General features: G+C 32.5%; 3 protein-coding genes across 3 annotated transcripts; 2 read left to right on the top strand and 1 right to left on the bottom strand.

The window, feature by feature from the left end:
• The first annotated feature begins 1,172 nt into the window (after nt 1-1,172).
• LOC118030539 (ferredoxin--NADP reductase, leaf isozyme, chloroplastic) lies at nt 1,173-3,862 on the top strand. Its single transcript, XM_035034677.2, has 9 exons — nt 1,173-1,494; nt 1,592-1,826; nt 2,097-2,230; nt 2,457-2,535; nt 2,731-2,822; nt 2,913-2,990; nt 3,094-3,156; nt 3,262-3,496; nt 3,601-3,862. Exons 1-9 carry the CDS (start codon nt 1,387-1,389, stop codon nt 3,666-3,668), a joined length of 1,092 nt encoding a protein of 363 aa, XP_034890568.1. The 5' UTR covers nt 1,173-1,386; the 3' UTR covers nt 3,669-3,862.
• Nucleotides 3,863-7,525: 3,663 nt separating this feature from the next.
• Nucleotides 7,526-8,541, top strand: LOC118030536 (uncharacterized). Its single transcript, XM_035034675.2, has one exon. It carries the CDS (start codon nt 7,654-7,656, stop codon nt 8,365-8,367), a length of 714 nt encoding a protein of 237 aa, XP_034890566.1. The 5' UTR covers nt 7,526-7,653; the 3' UTR covers nt 8,368-8,541.
• Nucleotides 8,542-13,560: 5,019 nt separating this feature from the next.
• Nucleotides 13,561-18,350, bottom strand: LOC118030535 (calmodulin-lysine N-methyltransferase). Its single transcript, XM_035034674.2, has 7 exons — nt 18,121-18,350; nt 17,837-18,005; nt 17,635-17,714; nt 17,103-17,163; nt 16,819-16,934; nt 15,544-15,676; nt 13,561-14,079 (listed from the first exon to the last, which is right to left on the bottom strand). Exons 1-7 carry the CDS (start codon nt 18,206-18,208, stop codon nt 13,800-13,802), a joined length of 927 nt encoding a protein of 308 aa, XP_034890565.1. The 5' UTR covers nt 18,209-18,350; the 3' UTR covers nt 13,561-13,799.
• Nucleotides 18,351-20,037: the final 1,687 nt, after the last annotated feature.

The following is a 20,037-nucleotide window of genomic DNA, read 5'->3' as shown; positions in this document are numbered from 1 at the left end:
AAATAAAATAAAAATAAAATTACATAAAAATAAAATACACTATTAAAGTTGCACTGTTATTTTATGGTTGAAAGTACAATTGTTGCATGGGCTGCGATGGTGTATTTCTTTGGCATGTTTATGAGACAATAAAGAACTATATTTTTGGCCGAGAATTGACTGAATTGCATTGCAAATATATTTTTTTATAGAAATTTTAATTTTTTTTTTAAAGAAAAAAAGTTGGTCCAAACAAGGAGTCAAAATCAAGTTACAATAGGTTTCTAAGAATATTTTTAGGTTAAAATAAGTTGGAAATTAGATTTTAAAAATCTTACGGATCAAACTCTAATTTTTCAATAATTTCTAATGACTGAAATTTATTTCATTAGATAAAACGTCATCCATTCATAGAACCTCAATGGATGACATGTCGTTCTCTCATTTTAAAATAATACCAGGCTTGGTTTTCTAAGCTCACGCACACGAGAGCATTTTTTTTCTTAGGCAAGATATGTATGTCTAGCCTTTTTTTTAAATCGTACAATAGTTTTTTATATTTATTTGTTTATTTGAGATTAAAATTATTTTTAAATAAAATTATTTCTTAAGAAATTATCTAATTATATTATAATTTTCAAGTAAGAAAAGAGCTTTAGATGGTAACATTAACATTTATTTTATAAACACTTATTTAGCAACCTAATATGCAGAACTTATTTTTAAATTTATTCATGAATACTCAATGAGAATAAAATATCTATTTTTTATTTTTTTCAATTGGTAATTTTTATTTTATTTTATTTTATCAAATTAATTATTCTTTTTTTTTTTCCTTACAATGGCTTTAAGATTATGAAGTCATTATGTTTTTTATTAAAACTTGCTTTTCAATAATGATATTTTTTTATTTTAAAAACAAATTTTTTTATTAAAGAAATAAATGAATAAGAAAAGGAAATTTGGATTAAAAAATTCTTTTTTTATTTTTTTTTTCTCCTTAATAAAAATCCTTTTTTATTTTAATGGAGTGGTGTCTCCCCTTCACATCTTGAAGGGAGCAATAATTTAAGCCGTAGTTAGCCCATAGGCAACAGAAGTCATATATTTTCACTTTTGTTGGGTTGGGACTTGAGAGGCCTCGTTGCTCTGAATCCATTACATCAAAACAAAGACAGTGGCAGGCAGACTTTTGTGGCAAAAGGATAATTGGAGTCATACGTTGCACAGACAGCTTATCCTCACATCAGCCACTGCATTTGCTTCAAGATCTCATCCATTCAAATCCCATCATCCCCCCCAAAAAGAAAGAAAAAAAACAAGCCATAATACTTGCATTCTTCTGTTTCTCGCTCCCTCCACTGATAAAACCTCCCTCTCTTCACAACCACCACCACCATCTCAACCATGGCAGCTGCAGTGACTGCTGCGGTCTCTTTTCCTTCCTCAACCAAGTCTACTTCTCTTCCTTCAAGAACCATTCTCATTGCCCCACAAAGAATCACCTTGAGAAAGGTACTGCCTCTTTTGACATAGCACTCCTCTTGTTTTACAGGGAACTTAATTATCTGATGTTTTCTTTGTTTTTTTTTTGGGTTGGCTATATCTTCAGGTGCCAGTTCACTTCAGGGATGTGTCTGCTAGTGGCAGAGTGATTTCCATTAGAGCTCAAGTTACAACAGAGGCTCCAGCTAAGGTTGAGAAGGTATCAAAGAAAAATGAGGAGGGAGTGGTTGTTAACAAGTTCAAGCCTAAGAACCCTTACATTGGAAGATGTCTTTTGAACACTAAGATCACTGGTGATGATGCTCCTGGTGAAACCTGGCACATGGTCTTCAGCACTGAAGGTATGTACGTATGCCCTTCAACTTTCATCTAGCTAGATCATCTGCCAATCATTTAAGGTTGATTGATATGGAAAATGTATAATTGCTGAATTGCCCATTCGTTTTACATGCAAGTGTGGTTGAGGAATCAAGCTGCTGAATGTTGATATGATGTAATGAAAATCTAACAAAGCAATCTCCTCCTTTTTTTTTTCTTTTTTTGTTTTAGCTAAATCATTAGTACATATGAAATGATCTTGTTGGGCTGATTGGTTTCCTGGGGTGGTTTAGGAGAGGTGCCGTATAGAGAAGGGCAATCAATCGGAGTGATTCCAGATGGTATTGATAAGAATGGGAAGCCTCATAAACTAAGATTATATTCAATTGCTAGCAGTGCTATCGGTGACTTTGGAGACTCCAAAACTGTGAGTTTTTCGTCCGATTTCCAATTCATATTTTTCTTTCCACATATTAGTTTCTAACGTATTCTCAAAGAGATGTTGAGTTTATGTAAAAATTGATGAATGTTCAACAGATGCCAATTTTGCAAGCTCAATTAATTGTCATGATGTTCCACTTGTTATCCTTTTTGTTAGTGATGTCAGGATTAAGTTTAACAGATTTCGGTGGGGATGATTCATCCCTGTTCAGGTTTCTTTGTGTGTGAAGAGGCTCGTGTACACCAATGACCAAGGAGAAATTGTAAAAGGAGTTTGCTCAAATTTCTTGTGTAAGGCTGAATGATCAGAGACTTTATATATATATATATATATATAGCAATTTGTTTGTGTTTAAGTTTAAAAGGAAGTAGCTTGGTATCAAGATCGTTGGCATGTATAATGAAAAGAAGGGCTGTGATAAAGAAAGAAGAGTGAATCAAGATGCCTCATCTAACATCCCAGTAATGAAATGAATTGCATTTTAGGTGACTTGAAACCTGGAGCTGAAGTTAGTATTACAGGACCAGTTGGGAAAGAAATGCTCATGCCTAAAGATCCCAATGCCACTGTCATTATGGTATCATCCCCTTTTTCTATATAAAGCAAGTTGAATATTATCCATTTGAACTATTCAAGTTTCTTATGCATTTTAGTATTGAACCTGCAGCTTGCAACTGGAACTGGTATTGCTCCTTTCCGATCATTCTTGTGGAAAATGTTCTTTGAGAAGCATGATGACTACAAGGTAAAACAAAAGCCACTCTTTTTTTCTAGAGAATGCAAGGATTTCGTTAGCTGATAATTATTATCACAGAATTAACTCAGTTATTGACTGCAATGATTTGCAGTTCAATGGTTTGGCATGGCTTTTCTTGGGAGTCCCAACAAGTAGCTCATTGCTTTACAAGGAGGTGAGGCAAACAAATCATTTCACTAATCTGACATTAATTACTCCCAGACCTTATGGAAACGAAACCTTGAAATGCTAATGGCATCGGCCTCTCTTCTATGGACAGGAATTCGAGAAGATGAAGGAGAAAGCTCCCGGCAACTTCAGGCTAGACTTTGCGGTAAGTAGAGAGCAAACCAACGCCAAAGGTGAAAAGATGTACATCCAAACCCGGATGGCAGAATATGCAGAAGAGCTATGGGAATTACTAAAGAAAGACAACACCTACGTCTACATGTGTGGATTGAAAGGAATGGAGAAGGGGATTGATGATATAATGGTGTCATTGGCTGCTAAAGAGGGTGAGAAATCATTACAAACCAACCACTCTGCACACACTCATGGTTTCTGCTTTATATGAAACATGCTTCCAATACCATCGTTGGTTTTTTGCTCTATTCTGCAGACATTGACTGGCTTGACTACAAAAGAAGCTTGAAGAAAGCAGGGCAATGGAATGTGGAGGTCTATTGATGTGATTACTTGTACAAATATTTCCTCTTTTTTGGTTACTACAAGCAATCGTCTTCCTCCTGCTGCGTTGTTGTAGATAGATAAGATGCATGTTCGTAATTTTTGGCTACAAATTTCTTTTTCCTTTTTTATGAATGAAGGGAATGTAATGTCATAGCATGCATTTACAAATGACAGGAGTTGTTATTTCCTAAGGAATCATGGTACATTTGAAATATATTTTTATTTAATTATATAAAAATTAAAATAAATATCAGTAAGAAAGGAAATTATTAAAATTCTGGAGAAAAATATACTTTTTTAGTCAAGATTGTATTCTCAGCTCATTCATGTAACTTTTATATATATATATATATATATATATATATATATATATATATAATGACATGTCTTTTTTATTAGCAACATGATTTAGGACAAATAACAATTAAAAAAATATTCTTAAAAATTCTAATTACTTTATTTGAATTAAAGAGAAAAAAATATATATCTTTTAAATAAAAACTCTCTTTTCTTATTCAATTATTTTTTATAAAAATATGTTTCTTTTTATTACAAGCATTGTTTTTCAAATAAAAATTTATTATGATCATGAAAGTGAGTTTCATTGAAAAAACATGTTCATGAATTGATCATTTTTGTGTACTTATATGAATAAATCTAAAATAATAAGTTTGATAAAATTAAAAAAAAAAACATTATTAAAAAATGAAATAGATATTTTATTCTTATTGAATATTACTAAGTAATTTAAAAAAAAAACTCAACATATTATGTTGATATATAATTATTCATAAAAATCTTAAATATTACCATAAAAGCTCTAATCTTTTTGAAAACTATGAAAAAAAATGGATAATTGTTGAAATATCATTTTAATAAATTTACTTAGATATAGTTTTATTCTGAAATTAAAAAAGGAAAAAACAAGTTAAGTGTTATTTAACAAACAAGTTATGCGTGTCTATGTTTGTAAGGATAAGCTCAAGTATCTCATTTTTTTTTTTTTAAATAACAACCAACATATCATCTATTTGAAATTATTTTGTTTTTCAATAAAATAAACAAAGTGTCATTTTTTATTAAACTCTCTCCTTTAAAATAAATTCATTAACAAAAATAATGATATTTTATGAATAAAATATCATTGTCTGAACATTTTATCATTCCTTAACCTTTTTTCATGAATTTTTTTTTTTTGAACTTTTAAATATTGAAACGTGAAAATGACAAAAAAAAAGGGGGGGGCAATTTAAATTTTTTATGCATTTTTTAACAATAAAAACATAAAGAGGATCTAGTTTTTTAAATAAAAATATGTTGTTATTGTGAATAATTAAAAAAAAAAACAAGGGAGCTGGGTGATTCACTGTTCATCATACCATGGACTCAGAGAGCTTTTTTAATTGTGAATATAACTTCTTTTTGCGGCAGCCACAAACCATATGAGCAAGGGTGTGATTGGCTGCGGGAATTGGTGGTGCCGTTCCATTTGCTTCTTTTTGTTTGCAGGCACGCGTTGTTGCGTTTCCTGTCTTTTCAACTATTCAATGCTTGACTGTTTTTTTTTTGGGTAGATTAAGGTTTCATTCTTCTGAATATGTGGCCTTTAATGGATTTTCTAGTTAAAGTTGATGACGTGCCATTTAGGTTTCATTCCTGTTGCTCCTCTTCTTTGTCCGTGGCTCTATTGATCATATACGTGTACAGCTGTTATTGGTCATTTACTATTTTATTACCATAGCTTTATTGAATCAGACTCACCAGTCTGTTGGCTTCCTGAATCTAAACCTGTCTCACTAATCGGTGGCTTTATTGATCATATGTGTGCAGATATTATTGGTCATTTACTCTTCTTATTCGTTGATCCTCTCAAGATAGTTGATATTAGCCCCATCGAATTCTTTTCGTAGTCTCTCCACTTCATCCTTTATCACATGTGTGGACTGTTGAAACTTTACATGAATTGATGGTATCTTTATCTTAAAATCTATCTTTCCAGGCTTAAAACCTTAGTCAAACATCTGATCAGCACACTTTATTTTTATCATAGTAACCCTCCCAAGCTTTCATGTTGTAGGGTCATATTGAAATGACAATCCATGTTTCAAAAAGTATTTGACATCCATTTTTGTTGTTCAAAAATCTCCAGCTTTTATCATGTCGTATTTTTAGGTACTCATTCGACATTTACAACTTCAAATACATACAGATTTCCATCATTATTTTCCTCAACTTCTATGTAAGGGATCAACACACCTCATCTTAGACAGAGCCTCCTCATCTTTTATCGTCACCAAATTCTCATTGATGAGAAACCTAATCCACTAATGTAAAGAAGTAATGTTACTTGGAACGGTTAGGGCCAATGATCAGTTCAAAATCAATATTCCCAATAATTGACCTTAGCGACCTATCGTATGCTCTGGTAGTCATGATACTCGGCTTCATATGAGAGGCATCAACATGAATTTTATCAAGTACATGTCTTCGCAGCACATTTAAAGCAGAACCATTATCTATGAGTATTTTGGCAATCACATAATCTTTGCATTTTATCGTGATATACAATGGCTTGTTATGACCGATCCTTTTAGGATCAAGCTCGTCATTAGTAAAGTACAGGTAGTTGGTGGCTTGAATCCTTCCTATCAAATGTTCTATGGAATCCTGTGTAATATCTTGAGGAACTTATGCTTCGTTAAGAATCTTTTGAAGTGCATTTCTATACAATTATGAACTCAACACTAATGACAACAAAGAAATCCTAGTGAGTGTCTTCTTCAATTGATCCATCACGTTATATTCACTATGCTTCATTAACTTTAAAAATTCGTTAGCCTTTTCATCACTAACTGGTTTATTAACCCAATTTATTTTTGTCAATTCCACTGCATTCTTTCCTTTGGCTTTCCTATGATCCTCCACCTCTTCAGGAGTAAAGCATCTCCAACTCCAAGTGTCCTCATATTTCAACATGGAAAACATGGGCAGAATTCGTGTTGTAAAAGGAATAATCATAGTTAAGAGGTAGGGCATTATAGCTTCCATTAGATGTATTTACAAACTTGGTCAGAATCATTTTCATGGGTCCCCTCTTAGTTGGCTGATATCTACAAACTTTAACTTTTTTGTTAATACCAGTCAGTGTTCCCTCGAGGTCATTTTTCTTAGGTCCAACCAATCTCAAAGAACCTTAATTGCATTAATCAAACAATTCCATCTAATGAAAGTGTTTGAGAGTATGATTGTGATTGTTTTTTAAAGTGTTTTTCACTTGGAAATGCATCAAAATAATTTTATTATTATTTTTTAAAAATTATTTTTGATATTAACATATCAAAATGATCTGAAAATATCAAAAAATATTAATTTGATACAAAGAAAAAAAAATAAAAATATTTTAATTTTTTTAAAAAAATACTTTTAAAACGCAAAAACAAACATAACTTTACTTATTGTCTATCACTTCACTCAACACAATCACACTAAATTAAAAGGGTTGTTTTAAAAAAAAAATCATACTTCCGTCATAGTTGCTACTCCCACTTCAATATTTTAAATATGGTAAGCATAATTAATTACAATATATCTTTTTAATACTACATGAATACATCCCAGTAAATTGCTCTCACATATCTAATAATTATAAGACTTTTAGAGAAAAATATTTTCATAAAATACCACTATTTCCTATGGCAAGCATACCTTGTTTTAGAAGTTTCTTGTGATTAAGGGCTTAATTATAAGCTCATAAATTTATTTTTTTTAAAAAAAAAAAAAACACAACTAATGGTCGAAGGTCGGTGCATAATAGACTCTTAAATTTCTAACGAGGCCATTAGGGTTCCTTCTACTTATATTTAAGGGACTCTCCTCTCTCGATAAAGGTACCCATGCCCTTGTAAATCTTCTAGATCTAAAAAATAATAATAATAATAAAAAACCCTAAGTTCTCTCTCTCCTTCGATTTAATCAATCATCAATGGCGGAGGAGCAAGTGGCAGCTGTGGCGGCGACAAAGGAGGAGAGATCGACCGGCAGGGTGGTTCGATTCAGCGACAAGAAAGGATTTGGATTCATCAAACCTGATGTTGGCGACAAAGATCTCTTCGTTCACCACTCCGCCATAAAATCTGACGGTGGCTACCGTACTCTTTACGAAGACGACGTCGTTGAGTTCACTATTTTACTGACTGAAGACAAGTATCAAGCTATTGAAGTTACTGCCCCCGGTGGCGGACCTATCAAACGCCGCACTACCACCTCCGGTGGTTTCAGCCGCCGCAACAACAATAACAACGGTGTTGGTTGTTTCAATTGTGGGAATCCTGGCCATATTGCGAGGGATTGCAACAATAACAGTAGTAAGAGTTACAATAATTACAACAACAACAACAACAATCGCGGTGGCGATTTTGGTTGCTATAAGTGTGGTAGCAGTGGGCATTTTGCGAGGGGGTGCACGAAGGGGAATAACAATGGGTGTTACAGTTGTGGAGGGTTTGGGCATGTGGCAAGGGACTGTCCGGGTGGGAGTGGAGCTTGTTATAACTGCGGTGGGTATGGGCATTTGGCTAGGGATTGCACCAGTGCAAGAGTAACTGGTGGTGGAAGGTTTGGCGGTGGTAATAGTGGTGGATGTTTTAATTGTGGTAATGAAGGGCACTTTGCTAGGGATTGTCCTGAGCAGTCTTGAATAAAAGAAGGATGATGGTAACTGTTGCTGTTAATCTTGGGTTTATCTTTGGTTGGTTGTTTGTGTTTTTGGGGTTTATGATATAGATAGGATTGTATTGGGGGTTCCTATTTTTGTTAGGGGAAATTGTTTTTTCCCAGTTTTGACACAATATATACATGGTCGTTTCGGATTTTTTCTAATTTCTATTACTGTTAGTGACATTTGAGTAGTTTTCTAATTGAGCGGTTCTTATTTTCGTCAAATGTGAACTATGGGCTTTAATTCGAAGGTTTAAAGCTTTTTTTATCTGGTATTGTTGTTATGGGGAGTTCATTTTAAATTCTCTTGTTTGATTCAATGATATGAATGCTCCGATCACAGTTGCTTTTTGCTGTCTTTGTTTGCTTGTGCGATTTTTGAAATGCATCTTTTCCATATTCAAGATAACTTGATAGGTTTTGATGCCATTATCTCCTACCTGAGAATCTTAATGTAGCATTTTTTTTCCTTCTGTGAGCATGTAACTGACAATTTGGAATAAGTATTTACAACTACCGATGTTATGGATTGCTGAGTTTAATTTTGAAAGGGAATGAGAATTGCAGAGAGCTTCTATGTTAGATGGTTTAATTTACAGAAGTTTGTTTGACAACCAAGCATGAAATTCAAGTGTCAATGTTCATGTCCATGGCAGACTTGGATGGCTTTTCATCATGTATTGCATTTCCCATGTTTCGAAAATACTGTTAATTCTTGGTTGATATCGATGATTACGTAATGTGATTTTTTTTATCCGATATGAATGAAGAATGATATGATTCTACTGTTTATTTTTTTCTTACATCCAGCAGGGTGCTTTCTTTACTAAATCTTATACTTGGGTGCTTCAAGTAGAGAAGCTTTTAGGGCTGTTTGAGTTTTGCTTTTGTTGAGAGCCGAGTTTGGGCCGTGAAATTGCATGGAGTCATTAGGAAGAATGTGAATGCCGCCATTCTTTGGCTTTAGTTGTTGTTCTGCAAATATAACGGATTTCAGTTTGTTCAATTATACAATTTTAGGGTTTGTGGTGTGAATGATGAAGCTTCAGGCAGCCCCTGATTGGAATTGTTGTGCCACAAAGGTAAGCTCTCCTTGTGCACTGAATGACCTTTTCACTTATCACAGAATGCCTTGAGGATTTGAAGGTATATCTTCTTTGGCTTTTGAATGTTGATGATAGATCAAACTTGTTACATGTTGGGATGGATTTCTTTTGGATATGGGGGAATTCTTTCTAGTTGAATGTAAACTTGAAAAATGTTTCTGCAAAAGGGAAAATTGTTTCACCGTAAAGATCCACTTCAAATTTTTTAAACCAATACAAACACAATTTTCCAGTGGACGGATATAGATTTTTATGATGTTAGCCTTGTGGATGGATATGGACTCCGTTTGGTTTGATATGGCGATTCTTTTTGAAAATTTTTTATTATCTTAAATTAAATTTTAATTGTTTTGATTTGGTAATATCAAAAATAAATTTTAAAAAATAAAAAAAATATATTATTTTAATATATTTTAAAATTAAAAAAATACTTTAACTAATCTTTCAAACAAGTCACAAAAAGGTACATGAGGGGTGAGGGGTGAGGGATGAGGGATGAGGGAATTGCATGGCATTTGAAAGTGTGGTATTGATTGCAGTTTATAAAAATATATTAAAATAATATGGTTTTATTTTTTAAAAAATTATATTTGATATTAATATATTAAATAAATCTAAAATATAAAAATAAAAATAATTTTAAATTTTAAAAAAATACAATTTCAATCCCATTCAATAGTGGTAACGGTGAGAATTAGCACGCAAAAGTGCATGTGATGCGTTTGGAAATCCGGAATATTGCTGCAGCGATGCATATGCGACTCCGGATAAACTCCCGATATTTAAAAAGTACTTTCACTTGTGCCGGAGCCGATTATTTTATTACTTTTTGCCCCGCACCTATCATTAGGTAACATTACCGTTTCTGTTGACTTCTTCTTCGTGTTTTTTCATTTGGTATTTTGATAAAATCAAGGTCCTTACAGTCTGCTTGGCACGACGCAGCCGTCATCATGATTCTGGAGTCACAGCCATCTTGCAGTGGCAATTTGGCAGTTCATGGGATGTTTCGGGTGGAGCCCACAATGAAGTGTTTGTGAAGTCTGAAGCTACTTGCTTGCAAAGTTGTGGAGCCCAGAGCCCACTTTGCGGTAGCACTTTAAATTTTTTTAAACATAAATAAAATTTTCAAGTCTCATGAAATTCTATGAAATTGTCATTAAACCACCTCAATATATAGTTTTATTTATTTTTTTATAATTTTTTTCTATTATATATCTTTCTTTTTTTATCTTAGCCAATATAATATTTTAAACTGGATACATTGTTTTTGTTTAAAAAACTTATGCTTGTTAAACCAATTTTTTTAAAAAAATATCAAAATAATATGTTTATATTTTGTGTGAATCAAATCATAAATTTAATAAAATCATGTTGCAAATTTATTTAAACATCTTCATAATAAACAATCAATTTTAATTGAGCTTTTTATAAATAATTTATTATTAGTATTTTTATTTCCAGACCAAATACATAATAATTGCAAAACAAGTTAGTAGAATTTAATAAAAAATTAATAATAATATTTAAAAAAACCATTATAAAATTGAAGAGTAGCTGAATTTGGTAAAATCTTTTTAAAATGTAAGAAGAAGAAGACAACAAAGGGCAATGTAAATTTTTTTTATTTTTGGTTACTGAGGTCAAGACACCAACTAGTTTGGTTTAGAGTCTTAGGTGATTGGTTTCTTTTAAATAAATCAATGCTTGTGAGGGATTTATAACATTATAGTACTTTGTTGTTTTCAATGGACACCCAGGCCTATCAGCTATTTTAGAGCTTAAAACCCATCCAAATATAGAGGTATTTTTTTCATTAACATTATTATTTTTTTATAAAGGTAAAATAAAACAAAAGTTGTTAAATAGAAAAATTTATACTTGTCGTGATTGGAAAATACAACATTTAAACTTGTTATTCAAAAAATACAACATTTAAACTTTTTATTCAAAAGCACTACATTTCAAAAAAAAATTATGAAATGGATTGCAATGAGTTGAGAGTCGAAAGGAAATAATAATAATAAAAAAATATCTTAGAGGCATACCAAATGTTTTATTACAGTATCTCTAAAGTTGTCGAAAAGATATTAATAGAATGAATTCAATAACATCGAAAAATACACCAAAAGTGATTGAAATGGGCCATATATTTAGCCCCAAGATGATGGATGACTTATTTGTCTTTCATGGCAAGTATAATTCACTCCAATCATTATTAGTAATATTTTTTAGTATTATTAGATTTATTTTGTTGAGAAATTTAAAAATATCTAAAATATTATATTTTTAAATAACGATAACTTTAAGTGTCATATTTTCTAATTACTACATGTACAAGCTTTGTTATTTTGCTATTTCTTTTTCAAACCATAGTAGTTCGCCAATTTTATTTTTTTTAAAAAAATTATTCTCATTTTCAAAAAAAAAAAAAAATCCAAATATTTCCATTGCATGTACCCTTTAGTAAATTCAGGATGAAGCTTAGTGACCAATTTTTGATTGCATGTTCTTCACCAAGACAATAAAAGAGTTTTCGGGTTTTTCTTTTTGGTAATTGTCTCTTTTTTAGAATAATACCTTAGCATCCTATAATTTGATCAATATTATACTTGCCTACCAAGTTTTGAAAAATTACAATTTACAACCTATACATGCTTAACAATTCAGACCCTATAATTGGAGTGTCTAAAAAAAAATCAACAAAAATTATCTAATTATTTACAAGTTTATCATTATTTTTTATTTAATGGCTAAAAAGCCATTGTTGTGTTAAAATAACAAAAACACCATAAAGTAAAAAATTACTCTTTATATTATTTATAGTGTTAACATTATAAAATTGCTATTAAAGTAAGTCTCTATTTTTATTTTTATTTTGCGGTTTCCAGTAAAAGAAATCAACAAAAAAAAAAATCCAATTAACATTCGCATATTCCTTGGCTAAAAATAGAATCATACTAAAAAAAAAAAAATCACATATCTCAATTTTCTGAGTTTTGAGAGTTTTGTTGTTTACCAAACCCGAGCTTTCAATTATTTTGCTTTTGAAATCCTCCAAAAGGCAAATCAAAACAATAGAAAAGGTCAATACTCTCAATAACACTGTACAAAAAAAACCACCTTGAAATTCAATACCCACAAAAAAAATAAAATAAGAAGAGGGTATTCACTAAAAACCAATACCTTTTTTTTGTGAAACCCACAAAAAAAGGGACCAAAAGACAATTTAAATTTACAGGGACCAAACTGTAATATTTTGTGTCGAAGTGAAAAAAGGGTTGCGTGTTTTTGGTTGTGTCAATGTCAGTCCTTGCTGTTTGAATTTCTAAGATTGAAAGAAATCAAATCCTACTTTACAAAATCGAGGAGCAATCTAATGTCGTGTCTTTGCTACACCGTTAATATAATGTTGCACTTGAATTGAAAAAATAAATATCTGTGTTAAAATGCCATGAACACAAGCGTATGATGAGGGAATTAAAAAAATAAGGATCTAAATGAAGGAAGATGAGAAAATAATCAACTCAACTCATAAATAAATTTATCTCGTTTGTTGTTTTATCTTATTCAATTTTATATATTAAATATGATCGAAATAGCTGCACTGTGCCCTTCTCTTCAAGAACTGGTGGGATGTCACAGGTTTCAAATAGATGACAAGAAGGGACAGCACAAGTGGAAATTTGCTATCAAATAACAAGGCAACTGTGATGAACAGGCTATCTTGCATGGTCCTGTTATTATAGAAGGAAATAAAGCTGAAGAAGCCAGTACAATTAGGATCCAGATTGCCGCCCAAAGGCCATTGTAGATTCGCTTTCAGAGAACATCAGATGTAAGGGTGTGCTCTTCAAGATGCAAGGGTTGGTCCTAAATGATGCATCATTAATACAGGAGAAAAGAATGATTGCATCCGAAGAGAATAATATCATTGCCAAATGATCTCCGGCAAACAGTCTCAAAATGGCAAGGGGAAAGAAGGGATGCCAGCACCACCGGCTTGTATGCAAACTAAACAAGGGTGATAATTACTATGCCTAAACTGAAAATACAAAAACATATCCTGAAGAATAATGGTGGTTTTCATGAAAAAAAGAAGGCAAAACCCTTCGCCGGTTTGAAATAATAGCAAGAAAGCAGTTAGTCCAACGTGACCTTCGGACCCACTATGACAGCAAGATAGAACACTGCATTCAGCAAGTAAAAAGTGTTTTCTACATGGTAATTTCTGCATGCCACAGATCAATAATAACCTTGCCTAAAATTACAAAGTTATGAATGAAAAAGAAAAGGCTCCAGGATTTTATAATGTAATTCTGACCATTAATGGATAGCAGTGATGCTTCTCATAGCTGGGCCAGGTGTCATCACCAGCCATGAAACCTTGATGACGCTTCCAAACTTCAGAGTCATAATTCTCTGTTATAGAGAAATGCAGCCCATTTTCTTCAATTTTCTCTAGGAATTTGTCCAACGAATCTCCTCTTTTAGGGCTGAAGAATATTGCTTCTGAGCGCCCAACATTTTTTAACAAGAGTTTGACGGTACAAGCAAGTGCATTGTGGAACTCCTTAAAAAAGGTGCTGTCAAATGGCACATCCATTTACTGAGTATAAAAGAAGATAAGCTTAACATGAAAGGAGAAAACACGAGTGTTCGATTGCATGCATATATGCATCTGTCATTTAGAATTGGTTGCAGACACCTTTTGCCGACTAGTGAAGGAAACCTATGAATCTACACAGCCTCAACCAATAACAAATTGTCGATGACAAGATTTTGAAACTAATCAAGTCAGATTTAAGTTTAGCTGTAAAATATCTGCCGATTAATTTTGCAAGATTAAGTATATCTCTCAAACCGTATATTGAATTGAGCTGGAATTCTACATGGAAATACTAGACACATGGAAATATATTGTGGTAAATTTCCAGATCAAGTAGAGTTTAGAAACATATTATTTCAGATGGTTGAAGTTACTAGACGAATCTTGTCAAATCTATCAGATTAAACATTTATATATTGATCAGGACATATCTAGAGCTACAAGTGGACTTTTGCTGCGATTCAAGTTGGGTTGGAAACTAGATATCTCTAGCTTTTTAACCATATATGATTGGCTTAGTAATTCATCTAAACGAGAGAGAATAACACATTTGAAATCATGATTGAAATCTACCAAGAATGTAAAAAAATTAGAGATTCGGGATACATGGAGGAATTTTAGCATAAAGACTTTGTTTTTATTATTTTATTTTATTTATTTATTTATTTAATGCTAAATAATTATTTTTAATTTGGGTTTGTTTTGGAGCATTAAATATTTTTTAGGAATTTATTTCCTTATTAGACTTATATTAGTTGATTACTAGTTTAAGCCCATTAGCTTGCAACTCAAAAGGAATCCGTTAAAGTTAGTTAGAGGAGACTATATTATGTTTTTTTTAGCTGCAAATTTAGTAGCAAGTTGAAGAATAAACACGAGGTTTTTTTTTTTTTTAATTGCAAAACTACATTTCTTTGTAGAGGCAAAAATTGTATACTGACTTATCAAAGTTCAACTGACTTTGTGATGTTATTCACATACTTAGGGTTCTTAGATACAAGATTAACTTTGAGTTCAAGTCTTTTTCCAATACTTTTGTTTTTTAGATATAAGGTTACCTCTGGGTTAAGGTTCTATCAAACCTGATTTTCAGCTTTCCGGGTTGTTATCTACTTCGTTGGGGGTTGCTTGACCATATAATCAAGAAACCCATATCAGATTGCATCAGGCATAACTTTGTTGATAGGAAAGAAAACACTAGTCTGGTGGATAACAGGATGTGAATTGAGGCATTCACACAATATGAGATATATTATGACTGCCACTCTAGTGTTGTCAAGGTGCAAAGTACCCGGGAATATATTGCTGCTATAACAAATTTGATGGACATGAAGTATAACATCTATTGATCTAAATTTAGATATACTTCACTATAGCTAACAGAAAGATAGCCATGCAGCATAGATTATTGAAACAGAAAGTTAATAGAAACAGGACTTACCAGTCACTGGCAACTATGACATCAAAAGTGTCGGAGATATTATAAGTTACTTCCTCATCCCAATGCAATGTCACAGTCTTCACTTTTGTATTACCAAATGCTGTGGAGTTGGCATCTATGCTATGCTGAATATCTGGATGTTAAAAGGAAACAAAAGATAAAGAGAAAGTGGAGCAATGCTGCATTCACTCACAAAGTGAACATATAAGTTTTGAATCATAACCCAGCAAACTGACAAATATTTAGTTCTACATTGGCACAACTAATCACCAGCACAAACACAGAGCTAAGCCTGTTATATGACTATGCGATGACTTAAGCATCAATAAATTATATCTCTAATGCATCAATAAATTATATGTCTAACAGACCACATTTAAACTTCAATTAAAACCACTATTGTTATCATAAAGAATAATCCTTCTTTTTATAAATGAGAGAACAAAAAACAATGTAAAACATCTTGAATCTTGGTGACAGAAGCTAAGCAAACAAGGTTATCCAACAAAGAATAACGTTTACAGTGATGTCCAATCATAAGGAAGATGCAAGCAAGCAAGGCTAGCACAAGCTGAAGACTTCCAACCTGATTCATATTCTCATTACCAGAGTCACCCTTAAAACCACCCATCACTAGCAATTTGAGAAATTTAGAGCTTAAAATTAACTGAAATTCTAAACAAGTGAATAATGAGCCACAAGAAACTTGAAGTTCTGGTAAGAGAATGCAAATAGACTTCAAACTCACAATTAAGGTGCATGCTTCCAATTGACATGTCACTTTTTCAATATGGTATAGATACAAATCTTCTCATAACTCTTCTACAATGAATAATCCCAATCAGACACTAGCTAGTCACTGCCCATGTCGTAGAAAAGTTTCAAACATTTAAACTTTTCACACTATGTCTTACCAAGTTATCCCAACTTATTAGAACAATTGTCTGGGAGCTAGAAAACTCTGAATCACTCTCAGTTCATGACATTGAATGAAAAGGGTCTCTAGAAATAGTTGACTGAACAATTTATCATAGTTTTGCATGTCGTGAAGTGCAGATCTTATCTGCCAACAGACAGCATTTCAAAGTAAAAATTCTTAAATTTTCTCAGCACATCATAGTATATTTCTTTGCATCGCAAATGCATAAGGGGAAAAGGATACTGATAGATTCTTCAAAGCTTAAAACTTTAGCTTCATTTTGCTTTTAAATGCGACTGATAATCATTAATTTGTAGACGATGTTAAAAACTAGAATTAGCTAATCAAAAGGATACAATCTACTACTACTGGATTTCCATCTGAGATTACAACTTCCAATGCCTCAGTTGTTGCTGCAATAACTAATCCAGCTAAGCCATATCCCGATCCAAGCTCAATAACTCTTTTAGACCTGAAAAATTAAACGAGTGTGCACAAATCAAATAAGTAGCGCAGATTCAAAGAAGATTTCAATATTACACAAGCAAAACAACCAAAATACAGACAATTGCAGCTGATTAATTTTTTTTCAAGAGTGAATAGAATCACCAAAAGCACATAGTTAAAATTATTCACAAACCTGAACATGTCTGCATGTGACAAGCAAAAATATGCAAGGACATCTTCAGATGGCCACTGACCTGTATAACAACAACATTATAATGAAAGCAACAAAGATAACCAATCTAAAGTTTATACCATTTAAGTTTCTTCCCAGAAGCATTCAAGTTTCAGTCTTCCTTCCAATCAAAAACCACGTTAAACAACTAATGATCGTGGTGCATAAGCCAACTGCTATTATGAATTCATATTTAACCATACAAACATGTTCTTACAAAAGGGTCCTCCAGAATCTGTATAAATGATAAACTTATCTTAAGTCAACATTCTTGCGAAAACTGAATAAATGATGAGCTTCACATATAAGATACATATCTTAAAATCAAAGGAATAGTAAGAAAAGTGCTATTTGTTGACTAGAGATATCCAAAATGTTCATCAAAATAAAATCTTTCTTTCAAGGACTCAGTTGCCTTCTATACCTTTTTCTTACAACAAGATAAAGCAAACAACTTGATACAAGAAACTCAAGAATGACGAGCAGAACTTACACACTAGGCCAGTGTTGTCGACATTGTATCTATCAGAAACCTCAAAATCACTCAAATCAACACTATTATTTACTCTTTGCCTGCACAAAATCCCACTCATGCAAATCAATCAAGAAAAACCCAAATCAGATTTCAATTCAAATCTCATAAATGACACTACCTGCTCGATAAAATGACTGAAAGAAAAAGAAACACGACTTACTTGACAAGAATTTTGGGAGTTCCATCAACAGGCAAAGTGTAGCAAATGCGAACATCTCTATAGTTTGTTTCTTCGTTAACATGATCTTCAACCACCTGGCCTGGTATCAAGTTAAATCCTTGATGGGTTTTTCTTGAAATGCGCTTGATAGCACTTGGAGATTGATTATCTGCAAGATAATTGGTTTTTGACATCGGCCCAAGTAAACATTAATTCTACAAAAAAAGTAATGATGTTCCAAAATTATGTTTTAGTTGATGTGTCAGAAGAGATTAAGGAAGTACCGGGACTTTCACGAGTTTTGCGAAGAAGGGCTTGGCGTAAGATTGCCCATCTGAGAGAAGATGGTTTCGTATTTGTTTTGGCTTCCATCCGATTCACGTTTCAAGTCCAGATGGCTCCATGGTTTTATTGCGGGATTTCACTCTTCTAATTCTTGGATTTTATATTGTTGTTTTATTTGAGTACTCCAACTTCAACTTATAATTTGGTGATCTTGACTTTCTATATCTCTCTAATCTAAGATTTTTAATAAAAATCAACGTGTCCTTATAAAAACATGAGAAAATGTGTGTGTATATTTTATTTATTTATTTATTTATTTACGTGAGTGTTCGGGTTAGCTTGCGCGCATTACGACTAATCCCACGACTCACTGAACATCCTGCAAACCCAGCAAGTATGTAAGGCACCACGAGAGTGACAGGCTTGCACGGTGAGATTTGAACCGAAAATGCAGAGGAAGGGAACAAGTTCCTTCAACCACTGGGCCAAGACTTCAAGTACTTAAATTTTTATATATATTTTTTATGAACAAAAGAGACCCAAAAATCAAATGCTTCACACCAACAACTGTGATCTGAGCACAGCAGTAGCAAAGAACAAGCTCTACCAACATTAGTCAGCTATTCTAATTTCAGGTCATTAGCGAATAAGCTTTTGATGAACAAAATCCTAAGCAACTTCTACTGCTGCACTAAATTTCTTGTCTATGTAAATCTTGGGATATACCTTATTTATTCAAATTTCCAATAGCACATCCAATCCATGCCCAACAACAAAGGTAAAAGCCATTATCTTAAAGACAGGAAAATAACGATCAGGGCCAATACAAACATTGCCACCCGCCGGCAGGACTACTAGTAGCTTGAGCATCATAAAGATAACCAAAAAGCATGCCAGAGAAGAGGAAGGAACCAAATGAAAGATTGAGAACAAGGGTGTTGTATAACAAGTCATAATACTTGAGATCAAATAGTTCTCAGTAGCCAAGACCAATGCCATGATGGCAAATCCTGTGTCATTAGGACTTGAGAAGCTGTAATCCATAGTGGTCTTGGTGTCCTAAATTTCCTGCAAATAACATAATGGATGTGAAGCGATACTGAAATATGATGCGATCAAGAGCTACAATGGAGAGTGAAAACAAAAAAGAAGAAGGAAAAACAACATGCCAGAGTAAGTGTTCTGATACTAGACAAGACATAATATGTTAGAAAGATCCACGAAATGTTTGTGAGAAAAACAAAAATAAATACATCAATGAATTCACGAGCTAGACCCATCACTCTTTAGTTAGGACATCATGTTTAAGTTTATTATTAGATGTAAAACATTTATTTGAGTTTTATTATTGAGATTAATGTTATTCTATTTTGGATTTTATTTTCATTTTGGTGGGCTTTTTGTCTAATTGTTTGGTATATAGGTTTCGTTATTTATATGTATTATTATGTTAAGCTATACTTAGTTTTATAATGAATTAAGAAAAATATATGGATTTCTACTTCTCTTCCATCTTTCTCTTCTCTTCTTCATATCCTTTTTTTTTTTAAAGCTTCTTCTTCTTCCTCTTCTTTCTTTCTTTCCTACCTTTTATTTTCTTTAAAGCTTTTTCTATTTTAACATTTGCTTTCGTATAAAAATAGATATTTTCAGTTGTTTCTATAAATGAGAGTTCCAACATAGATCAACAATTCCTCCAACACCTATAATAGAGACAACAATCCTAATCTGCTATCTAGTTATTTTTTCTCTACTACAATCTCCTAAGAACTCAGACCAAAGATCAAGAATTCAACATCCACCCATTTTCCTCTTCATCCATTGCCATTACCAAGTACACCAGCCCCTCTTTCATCCACCAATCAATAAAACTAATTGTCCAGGTAAAAAAAAACCACCACTCCACAACCTAGACA

This window comes from Populus alba, chromosome 7 (assembly GCF_005239225.2).
Source record: "Populus alba chromosome 7, ASM523922v2, whole genome shotgun sequence".
Lineage (NCBI taxonomy): Eukaryota > Viridiplantae > Streptophyta > Magnoliopsida > Malpighiales > Salicaceae > Populus > Populus alba.
Note: the sequence above shows the minus strand (reverse complement) of the source record. Positions and strands in the feature narration are given on the sequence as shown.

Excerpts from the sequence above, each read along its gene's own strand:
- LOC118030539 (XM_035034677.2), top strand. The coding sequence starts at position 1,387 with ATGGCAGCTGCAGTGACTGCTGCGGTCTCTTTTCCTTCCTCAACCAAG. Across the intron at positions 1,827-2,096 it reads CATGGTCTTCAGCACTGAAG|GAGAGGTGCCGTATAGAGAA; the intron begins GTATGTACGTAT and ends GGGGTGGTTTAG. Across the intron at positions 2,823-2,912 it reads CCAATGCCACTGTCATTATG|CTTGCAACTGGAACTGGTAT; the intron begins GTATCATCCCCT and ends TTGAACCTGCAG.
- LOC118030535 (XM_035034674.2), bottom strand. The coding sequence starts at position 18,208 with ATGGAAGCCAAAACAAATACGAAACCATCTTCTCTCAGATGGGCAATC. Across the intron at positions 17,164-17,634 it reads CGACAACACTGGCCTAGTGT|GTCAGTGGCCATCTGAAGAT; the intron begins GTAAGTTCTGCT and ends GTTGTTATACAG. Across the intron at positions 16,935-17,102 it reads TCACATGCAGACATGTTCAG|GTCTAAAAGAGTTATTGAGC; the intron begins GTTTGTGAATAA and ends TTAATTTTTCAG.
- LOC118030536 (XM_035034675.2), top strand. The coding sequence starts at position 7,654 with ATGGCGGAGGAGCAAGTGGCAGCTGTGGCGGCGACAAAGGAGGAGAGA.